General features: G+C 34.5%; 1 protein-coding gene across 2 annotated transcripts in view; it reads left to right on the plus strand.

Moving 5' to 3' along the window:
• Positions 1-15758, plus strand: part of LOC149070940 (transformation/transcription domain-associated protein-like) — a 271954-nt gene that overhangs the window by 150814 nt on the left and 105382 nt on the right. For both annotated transcript variants that reach the window (XM_089248856.1, XM_089248857.1), the window contains 4 exons: positions 3290-3418; positions 8167-8316; positions 12227-12378; positions 12541-12704. In XM_089248856.1, coding sequence (XP_089104982.1) covers positions 3290-3418; positions 8167-8316; positions 12227-12378; positions 12541-12704 — 595 coding nt within the window. The remainder of the gene's footprint in view (positions 1-3289; positions 3419-8166; positions 8317-12226; positions 12379-12540; positions 12705-15758) is intronic.

Raw genomic sequence — 15758 nt, forward strand, 5'->3', positions numbered from 1 at the left:
CAATCACTTTCCGAACGTTTACTTTAGTTACCGTGGTTCCCTAGCAATGCGTTTCAGACGTGTTTATGCCTTTACAATGGTTTGTCACTTCTTTAATGCTGCCAGTTATGTATGATAGTTTATGCCTTTATAATGGTTTGCTATATTTTCAATACTCTCAGTAATGAGGCTTTTTGAATAGACGTCATAATCATCACCAGCATCGCTTTGAGGGTCAGGAAAAGGGTGATACTCATAGAAATCAGTGTTAAAATTGCCGATTTTACTGTAGAAATGTGGAAATTTTGTGGGGTTTTCAGTCACATCAATAATTTTGAAAATTGTATTGAATTCTCGATTTTTGAAATATTGAGTTCGCTTAGAGTTATATGAAGCCCAGGAGAGTAAATATGAAGTAATTAGCCGGACCTACTTTTGAGTTGAGATCCATGCAATAACATTGATTTCAACTTTTTATTTATATCTTCTCAAGTATGAAAATTAATGTCTCCTTATTGTCTAACTGCATAAATTCATATAGTTTAGATTGTTTTAATATTAATTATGGGCTCATAAAGTACATCGAAAAAATTCGACAGCTTTAATATTTTTTGATGCAGATGAATAACTAGAACTTCAGGGGGGGGGGGGGGATCGAAAGACTTGGCACCCATTGAAAAAGAAAAAAATATATATTCATTTCTACGTTTCTTTAAATCTAGATTTGTTTATTTCATGAGTCGCGCAGTAAGTCACCATATTGGTTCAACTTGGACACTGTTTGTATGTCCCTTGAAGAAAGAGGGAGATATCACGTGATCCAAAAAGCCCCATTGAAGAAAACCCGGGCAACGCCGGTTATTAAAGCTAGTTGATTATAATAACATATAAAGATATTTTGTTTCGAAATTGTAAAAAATATTTTTACAATTCTTTTAAAAAATATTTTGTGGATTAAAAAAATAAAGTTTTGATCATCTAGGGGGAAGCCGCCAATTCAGATTCCACCAATAAGCATTAGGAGGAAGGGAGCAGAGCACTGACAGGGGGAGGGTGAGAGTTTTGCTGACTTTTTCTGACAAGAGAGGCGAGTCAAAAATTGCTGAAAATTTGCTGACATAATACTTGAACAGCCCCTTATTTTAAAGCATACATGTGCTCAACACATGGCCTTAAGTGGCTCGTGGCAAATTCTTACTTCAATTGAGCGGCCCGCGGCACATTCCCAGATTGTTTGAGTGAGTGATTTCCGGGGGCTTTCTGTCTTTCAAACCAAGCACAACTCAGGTCTATTACCATCTATGGGCAATTTACTATCTAGGAAGTTGTGCTGGAAGTGTGTGTGTGCGTGCCTAGAGTTGCTGCAAATATAAATAATTTTGTAAGAAAAATCTTTGTCGGCTATGGTTTTTATTTTGAATAATTGGAGGGGGAATGAATATCACTTTTAGAATTTTTATAATTTATGTGATACTGTTATGAATTATATTTTTGACTAATACTTGAAGGTTTTAAAACACTTTGGTGACGACAGAAAGTATGTATGTGGATTGATTATTTTATGAATTCTTATGATGCTGGGTAACAAATCAATACTTGTAATTTTTGAACCACTTCTACATCTATATTTGTGAGAAGAGGGAAAGTTTGTTTCCATATTAAAAATAAATTTGCATATGTGCCCGTCCCTTTTTTTGCTGTAAAACTTGTAAGTTATGAAGTTTGCCATGACTCCTTAAAAACTGCTTGAAACTCCTTAAAAATTCCTTACTTTTCATTTTGAAAATTTTGTACATATATGAATGAATAGTGCAACTTTCACTGTTTTTCTCACATAAATACTTACAGAATTCAAACGTTAATTGAAATGCATGATTAATTGGTCTATAACTGTTGATCTCAGGGTTTAAATTACAAGGGTTAGATAGAGAAAGCCTAAATAACGGGAATTATATTTTAATTCATGAAGATATATTCAAAACCATATAAACCAGAGAAGAAAGCAAGCAGCAAGAGAATTAAGTATCCAACCAAACATAAAACAATAGAGTTTCCATGACTGTGTCACATGAAATCCTTTCAAATTAGATTTCTTTCAACCCTCAGCTCCATGACACGTCACTCTGTATTTGCACTTTTTCATTCGGTCAAAATAAAACAATACATTAAAAGAAATTGAATCTGGGTGCATTTTATTCTACTTTTCAAAACTGATAATGAGGATTCTACTCATTTCTGTTTTGTTTCAGTCAAAATTGCTGTGCATGAAGGCCTGGTCTGTGTGAACCCACTTTAAAATACCAAACATTCATACTAGGCCTATTATGACTGCAACATTGAAAAATTATGTGTGAAGAAAATACCTTTATTTTATTTATTAAGTACCCATGATTTAGTTGAAGTATCCATGAATTGACTTATTTTTTATTTATACAAGTGTAGTGTTTCCAATGTTTTTTGTTATTCAATTGGTAATTCCGAAAGAAAAATTCCAAATACAAAAAAAGTGATTTTAAATGTTGTAATTCACCATCGTATAGAAGCTGCTTAAGTCATAACAGTTATTTCTGAAATTTAAATATTTGTATGGTTTCTTGACTCTATTCATGTCTAGTATCAATTAAAATATTATTCATGAATTTCCATGTTTAATTAGAGAAAAAAATCCCTTCGTAACCAAAATAAGCCCAGTTGAGAAATAATGAATCTCTCAGCTGGAAAATTTTTTTTTTTGCCAAATTTTCAAAAGGGTTGTATAAAAGTTTATATCGAATAGCAAATATAAATTTTCTTCCTTTTTAAAATGACACAACATTCTTAGGAGTGCTTGTGATAAATAAATTAAATTGGCTGAAGTGTCTCTGAAGTAGTTAAGTGTATGACCCCTAATTTCTCTACAAAGAAGATGCTTCAACTTAAATTAGCTTTGTCAACTAGAGTAGTGGTTTCTGACTTCAACGCATAAATGCACAAACCAATCTTAAATTGAAGAAAGTCTCTCTTCAAAGAGCAATTAGATTTACAAAATTCATAATTCTTTCAATAATATAAATATATATATTTATTTATACATTTTTTTTAATTTTTAACAGTTTCTCGGATGATGTGAGGTAGTACTGAAATGAAAACTAATAACATTGAAATGTTATTTTGTAAATTAAAGTTTTTTCTTTCTAAGACTATAGGAATTGGCTATTAGGTAATAATAAGCATGCATTATTTAAATTGAGATTCTGATGGGAATTTTTTTGTTTTTAAGTTATTTAAATTCATTTTTGTTTTTGTAAATAATTTTTAAATTCAATTGAAGGCCAACAGCAACTCTTCACCAGAATCACCTCAGCGTTGTGCGAAAATACTAAAAGATGCTTTCTCTGCTAATCTGTGGCCCAATGTTGAACTCAGATTGAAATGGATAGAGTCAACTTTTGCAAAAGCCGTAAGTCCTCTGTTATAAGTCGTACTCATTATATCAGACTGTAACTGTATATTATTTATATAGAAAGCAATTCCTAAATTATGGGTTTAAAAAAAAATCAGACAGAAAATTTTATGGATTCATACACAATATTTTCAATGAATTGCATGGGTTGTGCATATGTTAATGCGGCTCATCCTATGAGCATCATGATGATTTTTCATTGTGACGCCTGATGGATTCCAGCAGGTGGTCAGTTAAAGTCTGTTTTTTGTGGATTTCTGACCTCAAGGCACAAATTTAAGCTGGTCTTCTGTTTACAAAAGCCTCTCCATAGAAAGCAATAAGGACAATAACATTTAAAATTCACTTAAGGGAGTCTCCTACCTTTTAACATGGTTAAAAACTTTCTTATGTAGAAATATTATTAAAAATATTATTTTTCCATTTATTTATTTCAAATTTTTACCACAAATATTCAATTGTGTATGCTATCCTATGCCAGTCCAATGCTTAATTTTTTACAAATTGTCAACAAAAAAAAACATTAAAAACAGCTTGTGTGCATGATAAAATTACATGAAATCAATGTAATTGAATATAAAATGATTCAAAATAAAGGAAACTGTTCATTTCATAAAATGCTGAAAAACATTGATTTTATATTCAAAATAAATTTTAAAAATCTTATTTGGGAGGTATGCAGCTGTACTAGCAGAGATAAATCTCAAAAACTGGTATCATTGTTTACGCATAGAAAAGGGAGAAAAATAGGAGAGGAGCCTCCACATTCTTTATCCCTCTCTAAGCTACCCTTTCCCTATGTATGTTATACTATTTTTTTTTTAAATTATCAAATCATAGCCAAGAAGAAAAGATGGAGATGGCGCTGAGGTGAAGGAAAAGAAATTTTTTTTTTTTCTTTTGAAGGGTTAACAATGAACATTTCTACAGGAAGGGGGGAGAGTTTTTATGTATTTTTTTCATTTACATAGGGCTGAGATATTTCGTCAATGATGGTTAAGAGGTTGAAGTAAACTTTGTAAACAAGACATTTCATTTTAAAAAAAAGTTGGAAAAAAGCAAAATTACTGAAATATACAGATTAAATTATCACCCTAATTATGGCAAATAAGGAAAAATAAACAAAGCTTTATTTTCTACTGTTTGTTTTAAAAAATGCTTCATTAAGATTCTCTCATACGTAGACATCCAAAATTTCTTTAGTTTTGATGCATTTTCTTAAAATCCCATTGATAATTTTCTCCCTCTGCTTTTCAATTGGTAAAAATTGTAGAATTTACCAAGGTGAAATTTCCAGAAATGCCCATGTTAGTTTTCCTTTGTTAACTCATTGATGATATTAAATTTGTCTTCCAAATTAACCGTTTAAAGGCTGAACTATGAACAAAGTCACTTATTGTTTTCAAATTTGCAATTCTGGGTCCTTTTGCATGCCTATACATAGATCAACTTTGAAATTTGAAAAAAAAAATATTTTTTTTTTCTTTGTTTTTCACATTGACACTTGGGGAGAGGTGAAAGCGGAAAGTAGTATCGCCTATGTTCTCACAATTATTTATTTCTGGAATACAGTTATCACACAAAGTTTTCTATTTTCTATTAAAAATTCAAATTTGTAACACATAGTAGCTTTTTTAACATAAAAATGAGTGCAAAAAATTCAAATTTTTTTCTAATTTCAGTGACAAAAGAAAGAAAACGTATATATTTGATGGACCCATTTGTCCCATTGGTAGCATTTATACACATTTTTGGCAAACCGCACACTGTCCTTGTGTCACAGAGCCAATATAATGGCCATTAGATGACCTGACAGGTTTTTTTTTTCAGTTGATAATGTGAACCTGAATGATTAATTAACCCCTCCTTTGTTCGTAGAAGGTTCATTGTCACTTCTCTTCAGAATTCCAAATGGGAAATACGATCTGCTTCTCGCAACTCTGAATGAACTATCAAATGTGCTATAATGGTCATATGGCAAATCTTTTCCAATGGAATCCATGGCGGTTTCGCTCGGATTCTAAAAAGAACTTTTTATCCCATGCAATAATTTTTTTCGGATTGCTCAAAACTGTTTTGCCTTTTCTTGAAACTTGAGTGTTGCACTTACGTTTTGCTCCTTTTTTTTCTACCCTACATCTTTTGAAGAACAAATTTCAGGAGTTTTTCTAACACCTCATCCTCGTTGTTACAAAATTACCTAGCATTTCACATACATCAGTTGGAACCGTTGATACTAGATCATTTTCAACAATATCATCTTCATCCATGATGTTCATTTTCATTAGCACGTAATTGGCATATATCTACATCCTCTAATTTGGAATCTGAAAGAGTTTCTAAATATTCTACAGCTTCTTCTAATGTGAGATATCTTTTTGATATGATTACACTCAGCTGAACACAACAAGACTATCTAGGATTGTCGAAATTGGTTTGATTAGTCTGGAGTTTGCAAAAGCATGCATTTCTAAGAATGCAAGAATAAAAAAGTACTCACCCAAAATGAACAATCCATCCCAGAGAGCACCTTCCTCTGTCATACTACCCAGAATTAGCCCCTATACACATGTCGAATGATGGCAAGAACCTGAGGTTCGAACGGGAAAATCGAAGCAGCCACTACACATTAGTTATCCCTGGAATCCTGCTCTCTTGAAAGGCCAATGTTCCATAAATGGAACATGCACTTTTGAACGCATGTAGCTCTTTAATGTTCTACAGTACAAAGAAACTAATTGATTTACTTTGATTGATATATTAAGTGGTAGAAACATGCAAAATAATTTTCAATTTACTTCAAAATTGAAATTTTTGCAAATTTTAATCGAAATGGGGTAAAAATGCCCAGGAAATGTAAAATTTCAAATTCTGTCAAAAATGTTTATATCAACCTGAAGTTTCCGAATTTATTTCAAAAAATACTTTGAACTCTCCTCTATATACAATAAAAAACTGGAAATGTTTGAATCAATTCTTATCCGATATTTTTGTAAATAAAAACTATGTTCCATTTATGGAACATTGGCCTTTAAACAGTTAAGAATCTTTCTTTTTCCTTCAATTGTGCACATCTTCCAGTTGTGCTCCTACAAGTGCTCAAATCATAAAATAAATGTGTTGGGCAAGGTTAGAGATTAGCCTAATTACTATTTATGGTTGTTAAAAATAATAACTATAATGAGTCATAATACCATATGTGGATCTCTTCCTATACATAAATACTGTTACAAAAATTATGTAAATTGTCCTTATTTATTATTTATTATCTCATTTTTGCCTGTAAATAGTCATTATCTTGAGTGAAAATAAAAATAATACATTTCTCTGTAAATCTTGCCAAATTGAAAACAAACTGTGATAATTTGGCAACATCATTACGCCAGAGAAAGAAAAGGATCTTTCTAGAAGCCTCCCGACTTCTCTTGGGAGGCATAAAAGTACCAGAAGAGCGGAACTACAGGGCAGTTTGAGTTTTTGAAGACAACATCTCTTGTATGTGAGAGAAGTCGCTCTCTGTTTAGCATGTTTGGTCAAATTTCTGCTTGTTAAATACAGTCAAACCTCGTTAATGAGTCACTCTTGGGAGAGTAAAAATATGACTTAGTAAGCAGAGTGACTTGTTAAACGGAGTAAGCCATAACTTGCCAATTCCTGCCTGAGGACAATGGGGACTTCCAAAAAAGTGATCCGGTAAGCGGAGTGACCTGTTAACCGGGTGACACACTAATAAGGTTTGATTGTACTTGTAAACAGCTGTTCAAAATAAATCTGTGACATCCTGCATTTTTTTTCATCCTCTGCTTAGTTCAAGGACTTGTGTGATAGGCATTATCCAGAACAATACAAAACATACTTTCAGAATCAAAACACAACACAATTGAGGAAAGCAGTTTTAAATTCGATGATAGATAAAAAAGACTATCTTTTGTAAAAAAAAAAAAATCTCTCCCATAATTCTTGAATTAGGTAGGCTTTCATCATTATTCCAAGCCAAATATAAAGCTAAAAGAGGTAACCAATGCAGATAAGAGATATCAATAATAGAGTATATATGAATTCAGAGCTGTAGAGAGACAACATAGTTTGCTATGATCCATGTAGCAATTGTCCCCAAGACTCTTAGAACAAAAATTCAGTGGATATTTTGGCAGATTCAATCGAGTGTGAAATACATCTCAAACTATAAGTCTACTGTAAAACACTGTAAAAAATTCAACATGCATCAAAAGCTCTGTTGAACTGCCAGGAATTTCTATGCTGTGGGTCGAAAAGAAGCTTTCAGAGTATCAAAAATTTCTGGGAAAAAATTCTGACTATGTCCAATAATGAGGAGGACATGTATGTGCTGTAATACATTTTACATAATTTTTACTTAATTTTACATACATTATTAAACAGGGAATGTAATTTTTATTTTTGTGTTCTCAGACTTTGGTTATTAGGTATTCATAATATTCTGGTTTTGAATTTGGTGCTGTTTTGTGACTCGGGGCATCATATGCATTAAGAATTTCATTTCTGTAACTTTAAATTGTGTGTATTGTTGTGTCAAAAGCTCACATTTTTTTATTCATGCATTTCTAAGATCATCAAACATGTATATGATCATGACGTAATGTATCTGTGAAAAATTACTGGTGCTGTAAGAAACTCATGTTTGTAAGAACCTATGTAACAACTTTTGTGCATTATATAGCAAAAAAAGTGCTGTTATGTTATGTTTATATTATTCTATTTTGCAGATAGAATATGATGCTGTAGTGGGCAATATCTGCACTGCCCTGGAGCTTTTGGCATTTCTGACTTCAAAAATGAATCAAAAATCTATTTGTACATTATTTGGTCATGTACACAAGGAAATTGGACTTTGGGCACAGATCAAAAACCATAAGGTATGATCTATTTGTGATGTTGAGGGGATTACTACGATTACTTTTGATTATCAGTGGAACCAAATATGTCAAACTACAGTGGATCCCACTTATAACATTCTGGCTTAGTATAACTAATTATTGTGAATTTATTTTTTCTCGTATATTTATAATGTTAACTTTTCCCAGATGCACTGTTTAAAATTTTTACTACTCCCGCTTGCACATCATTCAGAAAATTCACATCAGACTTTTTCCCTATTGAAATTTTGGAAAATAAAGTTGTAACAGCATTGCTATTGTGTACACAAAGAATGTATGTATGGTTAATTATGGTGTAGTAGTAGCAATAGCATTACATTTTGCAGAGCACAAATTCGAGTCAAAATGTAAGGTTCTTTTTCAATTTCTTGTTGTTTTCTGTACAAATTATACCTCATAATACACATAAATATTTAATAGAATAGCAAATAATTGCTTTTTATTACATCTCTATATGTATCAAAATGTTTGTTAATGAGTTAACACATTGAATATGGGCATATTTTGCCATGGACTTACGCGTGTAGCGGTATTTTTTGTGAATTTTGCGGTAGTTTGGTCATTTAGTAAAATCATAATAAATCGGTAACTACTTCGTTTTTCTTAACAAAACTTTTTTTATTTTACACTTAAATGATTATTTAAATTAAACAAAAAAGTTGTCACCTATAAATAATGTTGCTGCTTGGTCAGACCTGCTAGAAATAGTTCTTCGAGTGAACACACGAGAACGTGGAATAATGTCATCATCGTCACTTTGTTTGTTATCTTGACTTTCTGAATTACTATCATACGAAAAATCCAATAACACATCAGCACATATTTCTTGATCACTATTTTCGTCACAATGGCCCATTTTATCAATGTTGTAATCAATAATAAAAAAAACAAGCTTCAAATTTACAAAACACGACTTGTACGTTCTGAAGCTATTAAATCAAGTAACTCGATAAACTAAACTTCTAGAAAGAAAAAAAATGGAAATCGTTGCCTAGCAATACAAACACCATACACACTTACAATACCCATCATATTTATGTGATACCCGCTCACCAGCACAAATCCACTAAATATATACTTTTACATGACCCATGCTCTAGTGACAGACTGCAAAATATGTAAAAGTATGTTTCCCGCGTGCAATGTGTTAAAAACTGCATGAAAATTGTAAGGTTCAGGAGAAAAGAGGTTGGAAAAAGGCCGTGGAGAAACAGGAGTCACGAGAGAGAGAAACGAGAACGATTCGGGACATTAGAAAAAGATGGGGGGGGGGAAAAAAGTTTACTGGTGCAGTCGGTAGGATAGGGTTGTGGTTTCAACGACTCAAGATTGTGAGCTGAATTCGAAGAAGATTGTCCTAGCGACGGTGGAACCCACCCACCGTCGAGCTCCCACGCTGGTTTTTTTTTTTCGTGAAGTCAACACGACAACCGGTGCTAAGAGGGGCAATCCTGCCCAGGGAGAAAGGAGCAAGTGTTGTGCGGCGGTATCAAGACGATAAATAAAGATGGCGTATTTGGCAAAAGGGAACAAGGAGGATCTGGAGACCATGACCGCCAACTTGGGGGTAGAAGTCCGACCGGAGTTCAACTTAATGCAACTAGTGAGTACCATACAGGAAAGTGAACTGTACAACGAAGCGACATGCAGAGAGATGATGAAAACGATCATAGGCAATAGGAAAGAGAGAGAAGAGATGGAGGAGAAGCGTAGAGATAGAGAGATGGAGGAGAGGCATAGAGAGAAAGAGATGGAGATTGAGGAGCGGCGTAGAAAAAAAGTGATGGAACATGAACTTTTAAATGTGATCAGAAGACAATAAGAGGCGTAGTCGATTCCAGGACCCAGATCTCAGTCGTTAGATCAGATTTGGTTGAGATCGACGACAGTGAAGGCGAGGGGAGAATAAGGATCAAGTTCCCATTTGGCAAAAGTGAGATAGCCCCTCTGAAAATATGTATGATGAAGATCAGCGACGGCAAACACGGGTACGTGCCGATTACTTGTGCAGTGTCGCGTCGCTTGATAAATGAAATGTTAATATGTCCGACGGCATATGATGCACTCTTGGGAAATCTAGTTCTAAGTCCAATCAATGAGCCAAGCCGTAAGGACAGCGTGTGTACTTCATCTGCCGATGGCAAACAGAAGGCCAGCCACGCACGGCAATAACAACGATTTTTGCATACCTAACGAAGAACTTGAAGCGAGGATTATATCCCAAGTCGAGAGCTACTTCACCGACTTCAACATCATGAAGACCAACTTCCTGCTGAAACAAATCCTGAGAAACAAGGAGGGCTACATCAGCCCGAGGTTGGTCTCATCCTTCAGGAATGTCAAGAACCTGACCAAGGACTGGAGGGTCGTCTGGTACTGTCTCAGGAACTTGAACAAACTCCAAGTCAACGGAGGAGGCACTAAAGTTCGCTGGATTGTGCCAGTACCAGCTTTCAAGACCAGATGCGCTAAAATGATCCTGGTCTGCAACATGCCGTCCGAGGAAATGACACCCGAGTCAGTGTCGCAGTTTATATCAGAACACGGAGAAGTCGTCAATCGAGGATCTAACATACCGGATGTCTGTACGAGCCGCTGTCTCTACATCAACGGGAACATAGTGAAGAAGAAGTTCGCCCTCGTCAAGTGCAAGACCAATCGGGACGCGTCCGCATCCGAGGGCAAGGCCTCGCAGCTCAAGGAGATGAACTCGAAACGATACGGCGATGGTTATGCTGTCAACAGGAGGAGATCAGCACTGAACTGGTTCCCGGCTAGGCAGGAAACGTCCAAGCAATCGAACTGGCAATTGTTTTCGTGTCCATTTGCCAAAGGAATCAACAGAGCTACGAACCGGCAGTCGAAGACCAAGAAAACCAGAAGCCAACCGGCTAAATCTTCAATCGCCAACAACGGCGTACCCAGGAATCAGGGCAGGGAAAGGTCATCCTTCTCTTATGCGGGTGGTGACCACCATCCCATGAACTCTTGGATGAACAACCGTTAGTTGCCATTCAAGGGTGGTATGGTGGCCGCCGCCAAAGTAGCTGCTGCTGCACGGTACAACGCTCGCCTACCGGATAGCGTCATGCGTTGGCCTGGGGGACCCGAAAGGGTGATATGCAACGTAATGCCGACGCCCTGTCACGGTAGCCATGAGAAACCGAGTTACACTCTTGAAGCATCATCATCATTTAAAAATGATGGATGTGCTTTTCGATGATGGGACGTGTAAGGTTCAGGAGAAAAGAGGTTGGAAAAAGGCCGAGGAGAAACAGGAGTCGCAAGAGAGAGAAATGAGAACGATTCGGGACATTCGAAAAAGATGGGGGGAAAATTTACTAACATGTTCAAAATATTTGCTAAAAATATAATGTATTCAGTCAGCAGTCATGTCAATGAAATGTGTTAGTCACTTAGAAATAACTCTCTTCCCAGGGAAGCTGGCCTCATCAGTGAGTCAAACTTACCAGATTTATTCTCATAGGGCGCCTTTAATAAAGAGAAAGAAGAGCAATCAAAGCTTAGCTTGCTTTTACTGACAATGAAGAGGAGGATTGGCATAGGCGGAGATAGACTTGAAAGTCTAGGGGGGCACAATGATTGCTGGGGGGGGGGGGTGTGATGATGATGTCAATTCCATGAAAGCAAATACTTTTAAATAAATATCAGCTTTACCTTTGACGCTTGAGGGGGGGGGGGAGTGCGCCCCTCCAGTTTGTCTGCCCATGAGGATTGGGTTAAAAAATGGTTAAATTTCTGCTTACATAATACTTGCATAGTCTTAATTGAAAAGTAGAGATGCTTAACATATTGTATTATAAGTACAGACATCTTGATTTCATGCTTCTTTGCTTCCAAATTCCTATTAATCTGTTTTTAATCTCAGGTTATTGAGGCTTTTGATGTTCTTTTCACACGATTGACAAACATCTTTGATATTGATGTATCAAATCCAGAACTTACAAAGTGCGAGGAAATGAAGTCATTGTACAAGGAAATTCATAAAATTATATCGGATGGGCTGAGGTCATATAGGCAGTATGTATACAATTTATTTTTATTTTTATTTTTTTTGAAATTTTCTCATTGAAAAGCTTATTTGGGATTCACATACCCCCTCCCCTCTTCCCCAACCTTCGAGTCTGGAATTTAGATTAAATATTAATACTAGGATATTTATGATTTTTTCTTTTCCCACAGATCTACAGAACCATTGAGTTCAATCAATGCACAGCTATCACTTTTGAAAGTAATATGTATAAAGAATCCAAGTTATATAGACTTGCATTTTCCAGTGTTTATTCCTGTAATGCTCAAAGCAACTAAAGAACATCTGGACTGTACTGAATTTGATGCTGTAACAAGTAAGTTTCTCTATACTGTCATCCTTGGAAATATATTGTGATTTTGCTGTGAAAAAATTTGGCATCAATTTTTCCAAATCTTATCTCTTTCTCTAGATAATTTTCGAAATTAGTGAATTTTGAACCCTGTTTTTTTTCAGCCATGTAAGTCAAGCTGAAGACATGCTCATAATTTGTGACACATTGCCACTTTCTTTGTTGATGTTTAAAAAATTTCATCTAATATTGTTCTACAAGCCCTGTTTTCTTACAAATGCAGCTTTAGCTACACTGAATTGTTCAATTTTAAAAATAGTAATTAAAATAAAGGGAATTCAATAATTAAAGAGTTCAATAATCAAAAAAATAAGGGAAGGTTTATATGAAGTACAGGTGACTGGATACCAAGTGAAGATAATTGGAAAGAAAGGTCATATTCTCTCTGTTTCCCACAGAGAGAAAGGTCACATTCTCTCTGTAGGAAACCTTGCACTCTCCTCATTAAGCTACAGAGGACAGACATTTTCTTTCCTATGAACACAATGTGCCTCCTAACTCAGCATCAGCTTGAAACAAAATTAGCCCCTAGATGGTGACATAGATCGAAACTATGAATGTCTCTGCTAATTATACAAAATACAGATGACTGGACACCAAGCGATGATAATTGGAATGAAAGACCATATTCCTCTGTGGGGAATATCTTCTTGTTTCTTTCTGCATGGTTTATCTTCATTTGTTTTCTCTCAAAAACTTTTTATCAAAGAAAAAAAAGATGGAAAGCAAAACAGAACCACAACTAGAGGTGAAAGGTTTGAACTTGGTATATGTTGATGTTGAGATACCATTGGAATGTGTTTCTGCCCTCTGTTGAGAAGAGGAGCAAATTTTTAACCAATTTCAATCCACAAAACTGGCTAACTTTCCGAAGAATTAAAATGTAAAAAAGTATTCTTGTCAAACAGAATTTCTTAGCGGATAGGTAAAATTAGTCATATTCTTCAGCTGTTACTTTTAAAAAAACTGAGAGTATAAATGGATCTCTTGATTTTAAAAGACTAGTCTTTAAAGACTACAGAAGTCCCCTTTTAAAATCAAGTGATTCAAATAGAGTAGCTGTTTGAGAGTGTTATGATATAAAAAAGTTCTACCGTATCAAAGAAAATACTGAAGAGGTATATTTTCAATGATCACGATGGATGCTTTAGTGTTTTTGTGCCCAAAACCAAATCTGAAATTTTTATAGTTTGCTTGATGGACGATTAAGAACATGAACTTGAATTCATATATGCTTTTGTTGTGGGAAGTGAAGTAGAAATATTTGTTCTTGTATGTACTTTATTAAAATATTGCAATTAAACACATTAAAATATAAATGATTACTATAATTTTGGTTTGAAAAATGTTATAATAATATTATAATAATATTTTATTCTTTCTTTAAGCCGAAGCCCGTGAGCAAACAAACACAAAAATTACATTAAACAGCAGAAAAGGGGGAGTGAGTTGAGATATATACACTAGGGTGGAACGAAAAAGGGTGTTTTTCACTTTTTTTTGGAAATTGATGTTGCCTTAGTATTCAAAAGATGCCTTTCAAGGTTTTAAGAAGTTATACCAAAATCTAGGAAAATATTTTAATATCTTGAGGTTCCTCACAGACCCTAAAGGTCGAGCAAAAAGACTTTTCTAAGAATATACATTATAAAAATCTTTTTAAACATAAACGAAGTTGATGATTTTTAAAAAAAAGAAAAACACTTAATTTAAAAGTTATTGGAATCTGCCATCAGAACAATATCATCGGCAAAAGCTAGGACATTCACTGTCTCGTTGAAAAGCGAGACACCAGACCCTTCCGAAGAAAGAAATTGTTGATGAAGATATTAAAAAGAAGAGAATTGAGGCTGCATCCCTGTTTTACCCCTTTTAGAATACGAAACTTCTCTGATAGGCCAGCATGAGCGAGAACTGTGCCATGGTTTGAATTACAAAGGATGATCCATAGAAACTTAAAAAATAAATAAAAACCAAAAAAATAACCAAAATAAAAAAAAACAGTGCAGGGTTAGCATCACTAGATCACAGGAATTTTTTTAAGACAGAAAGAAAACTTCAAAAAACAGCAGGGTTGTTTGGTTTAAACCTTGGTTTTAATCAAGTGGTTTTTTTTTAACACTTTTTTTAAACAAAAAATCAAATAAAAGTTGCCTAAATATCATTTTTTTTTTCCTTGAAAAATATCATATTGGTTCATTATTAGCCAAAATGTTTCATTTTTACCACATTTTATATCCTTGGGGTACATTCTGATGGTATATCTTTAAATGGCATAAGATTTTATAAGTGGTTTTTTTCAAAAAGTCTCATAAAAGTGGCCAGGATATATATATATTTTTCTTGTGAAGTATCTTAGTTATTTAAAGTTATATATAAAAGCCAAAATTTCTCATTCTTACAACATTTTCTAACCTATGGCTACATTCTGATGCTCTATCTTTTGCAAATTCATTAATAAGGATTGTATCACACATCTAAATGTAGTGGTGTATTATCTCACAAGGTTTCTTTTTCCCTTCACAAAGAAGCAGCTACAGTAGTGACACCATCATGCTAGGGGCAGGTGGTCCTATAATCCAATAAAGACACCAACTGTCCTTAAAGGACAAAGACTAGTGTACTAGTAGTTACATTACCTCACATACATTTTCATTTTCTTTCCCATAAGAAGTAGCACATCTCCTACTGAATGAATGAATGAATGAACGCCAGAACTTTGCCACTGGACTTATCCCGTTGCCGAGATCTCTTCCAGCCCAGCTTCGTGGCAGAGTCTGGAACACACACATCTCCTACTGTATATCTCCCAGTCTTAATATTCAATAGTTTTTTTTTATACTTTCACACACACACTGTTAAGCCCAGTTAATCAAGGTTCTACTGTATTGTAGTAACAGATTTATGAAAAATAATCAGCTATATACAGGGTGATTATAACTTAAGTTTTGATTCCAAAACTATACAATAAGTACTGATCAGAATGACTTGAAAATTTGCATGGATACTCCTGAAGCA

The sequence above is a fragment of the Pholcus phalangioides genome, unplaced genomic scaffold (genome assembly GCF_987345545.1).
Source record: "Pholcus phalangioides strain wild (caught in Gottingen) unplaced genomic scaffold, Ppha-v1.0 ptg000020l_1, whole genome shotgun sequence".
NCBI classification, from domain to species: domain Eukaryota; kingdom Metazoa; phylum Arthropoda; class Arachnida; order Araneae; family Pholcidae; genus Pholcus; species Pholcus phalangioides.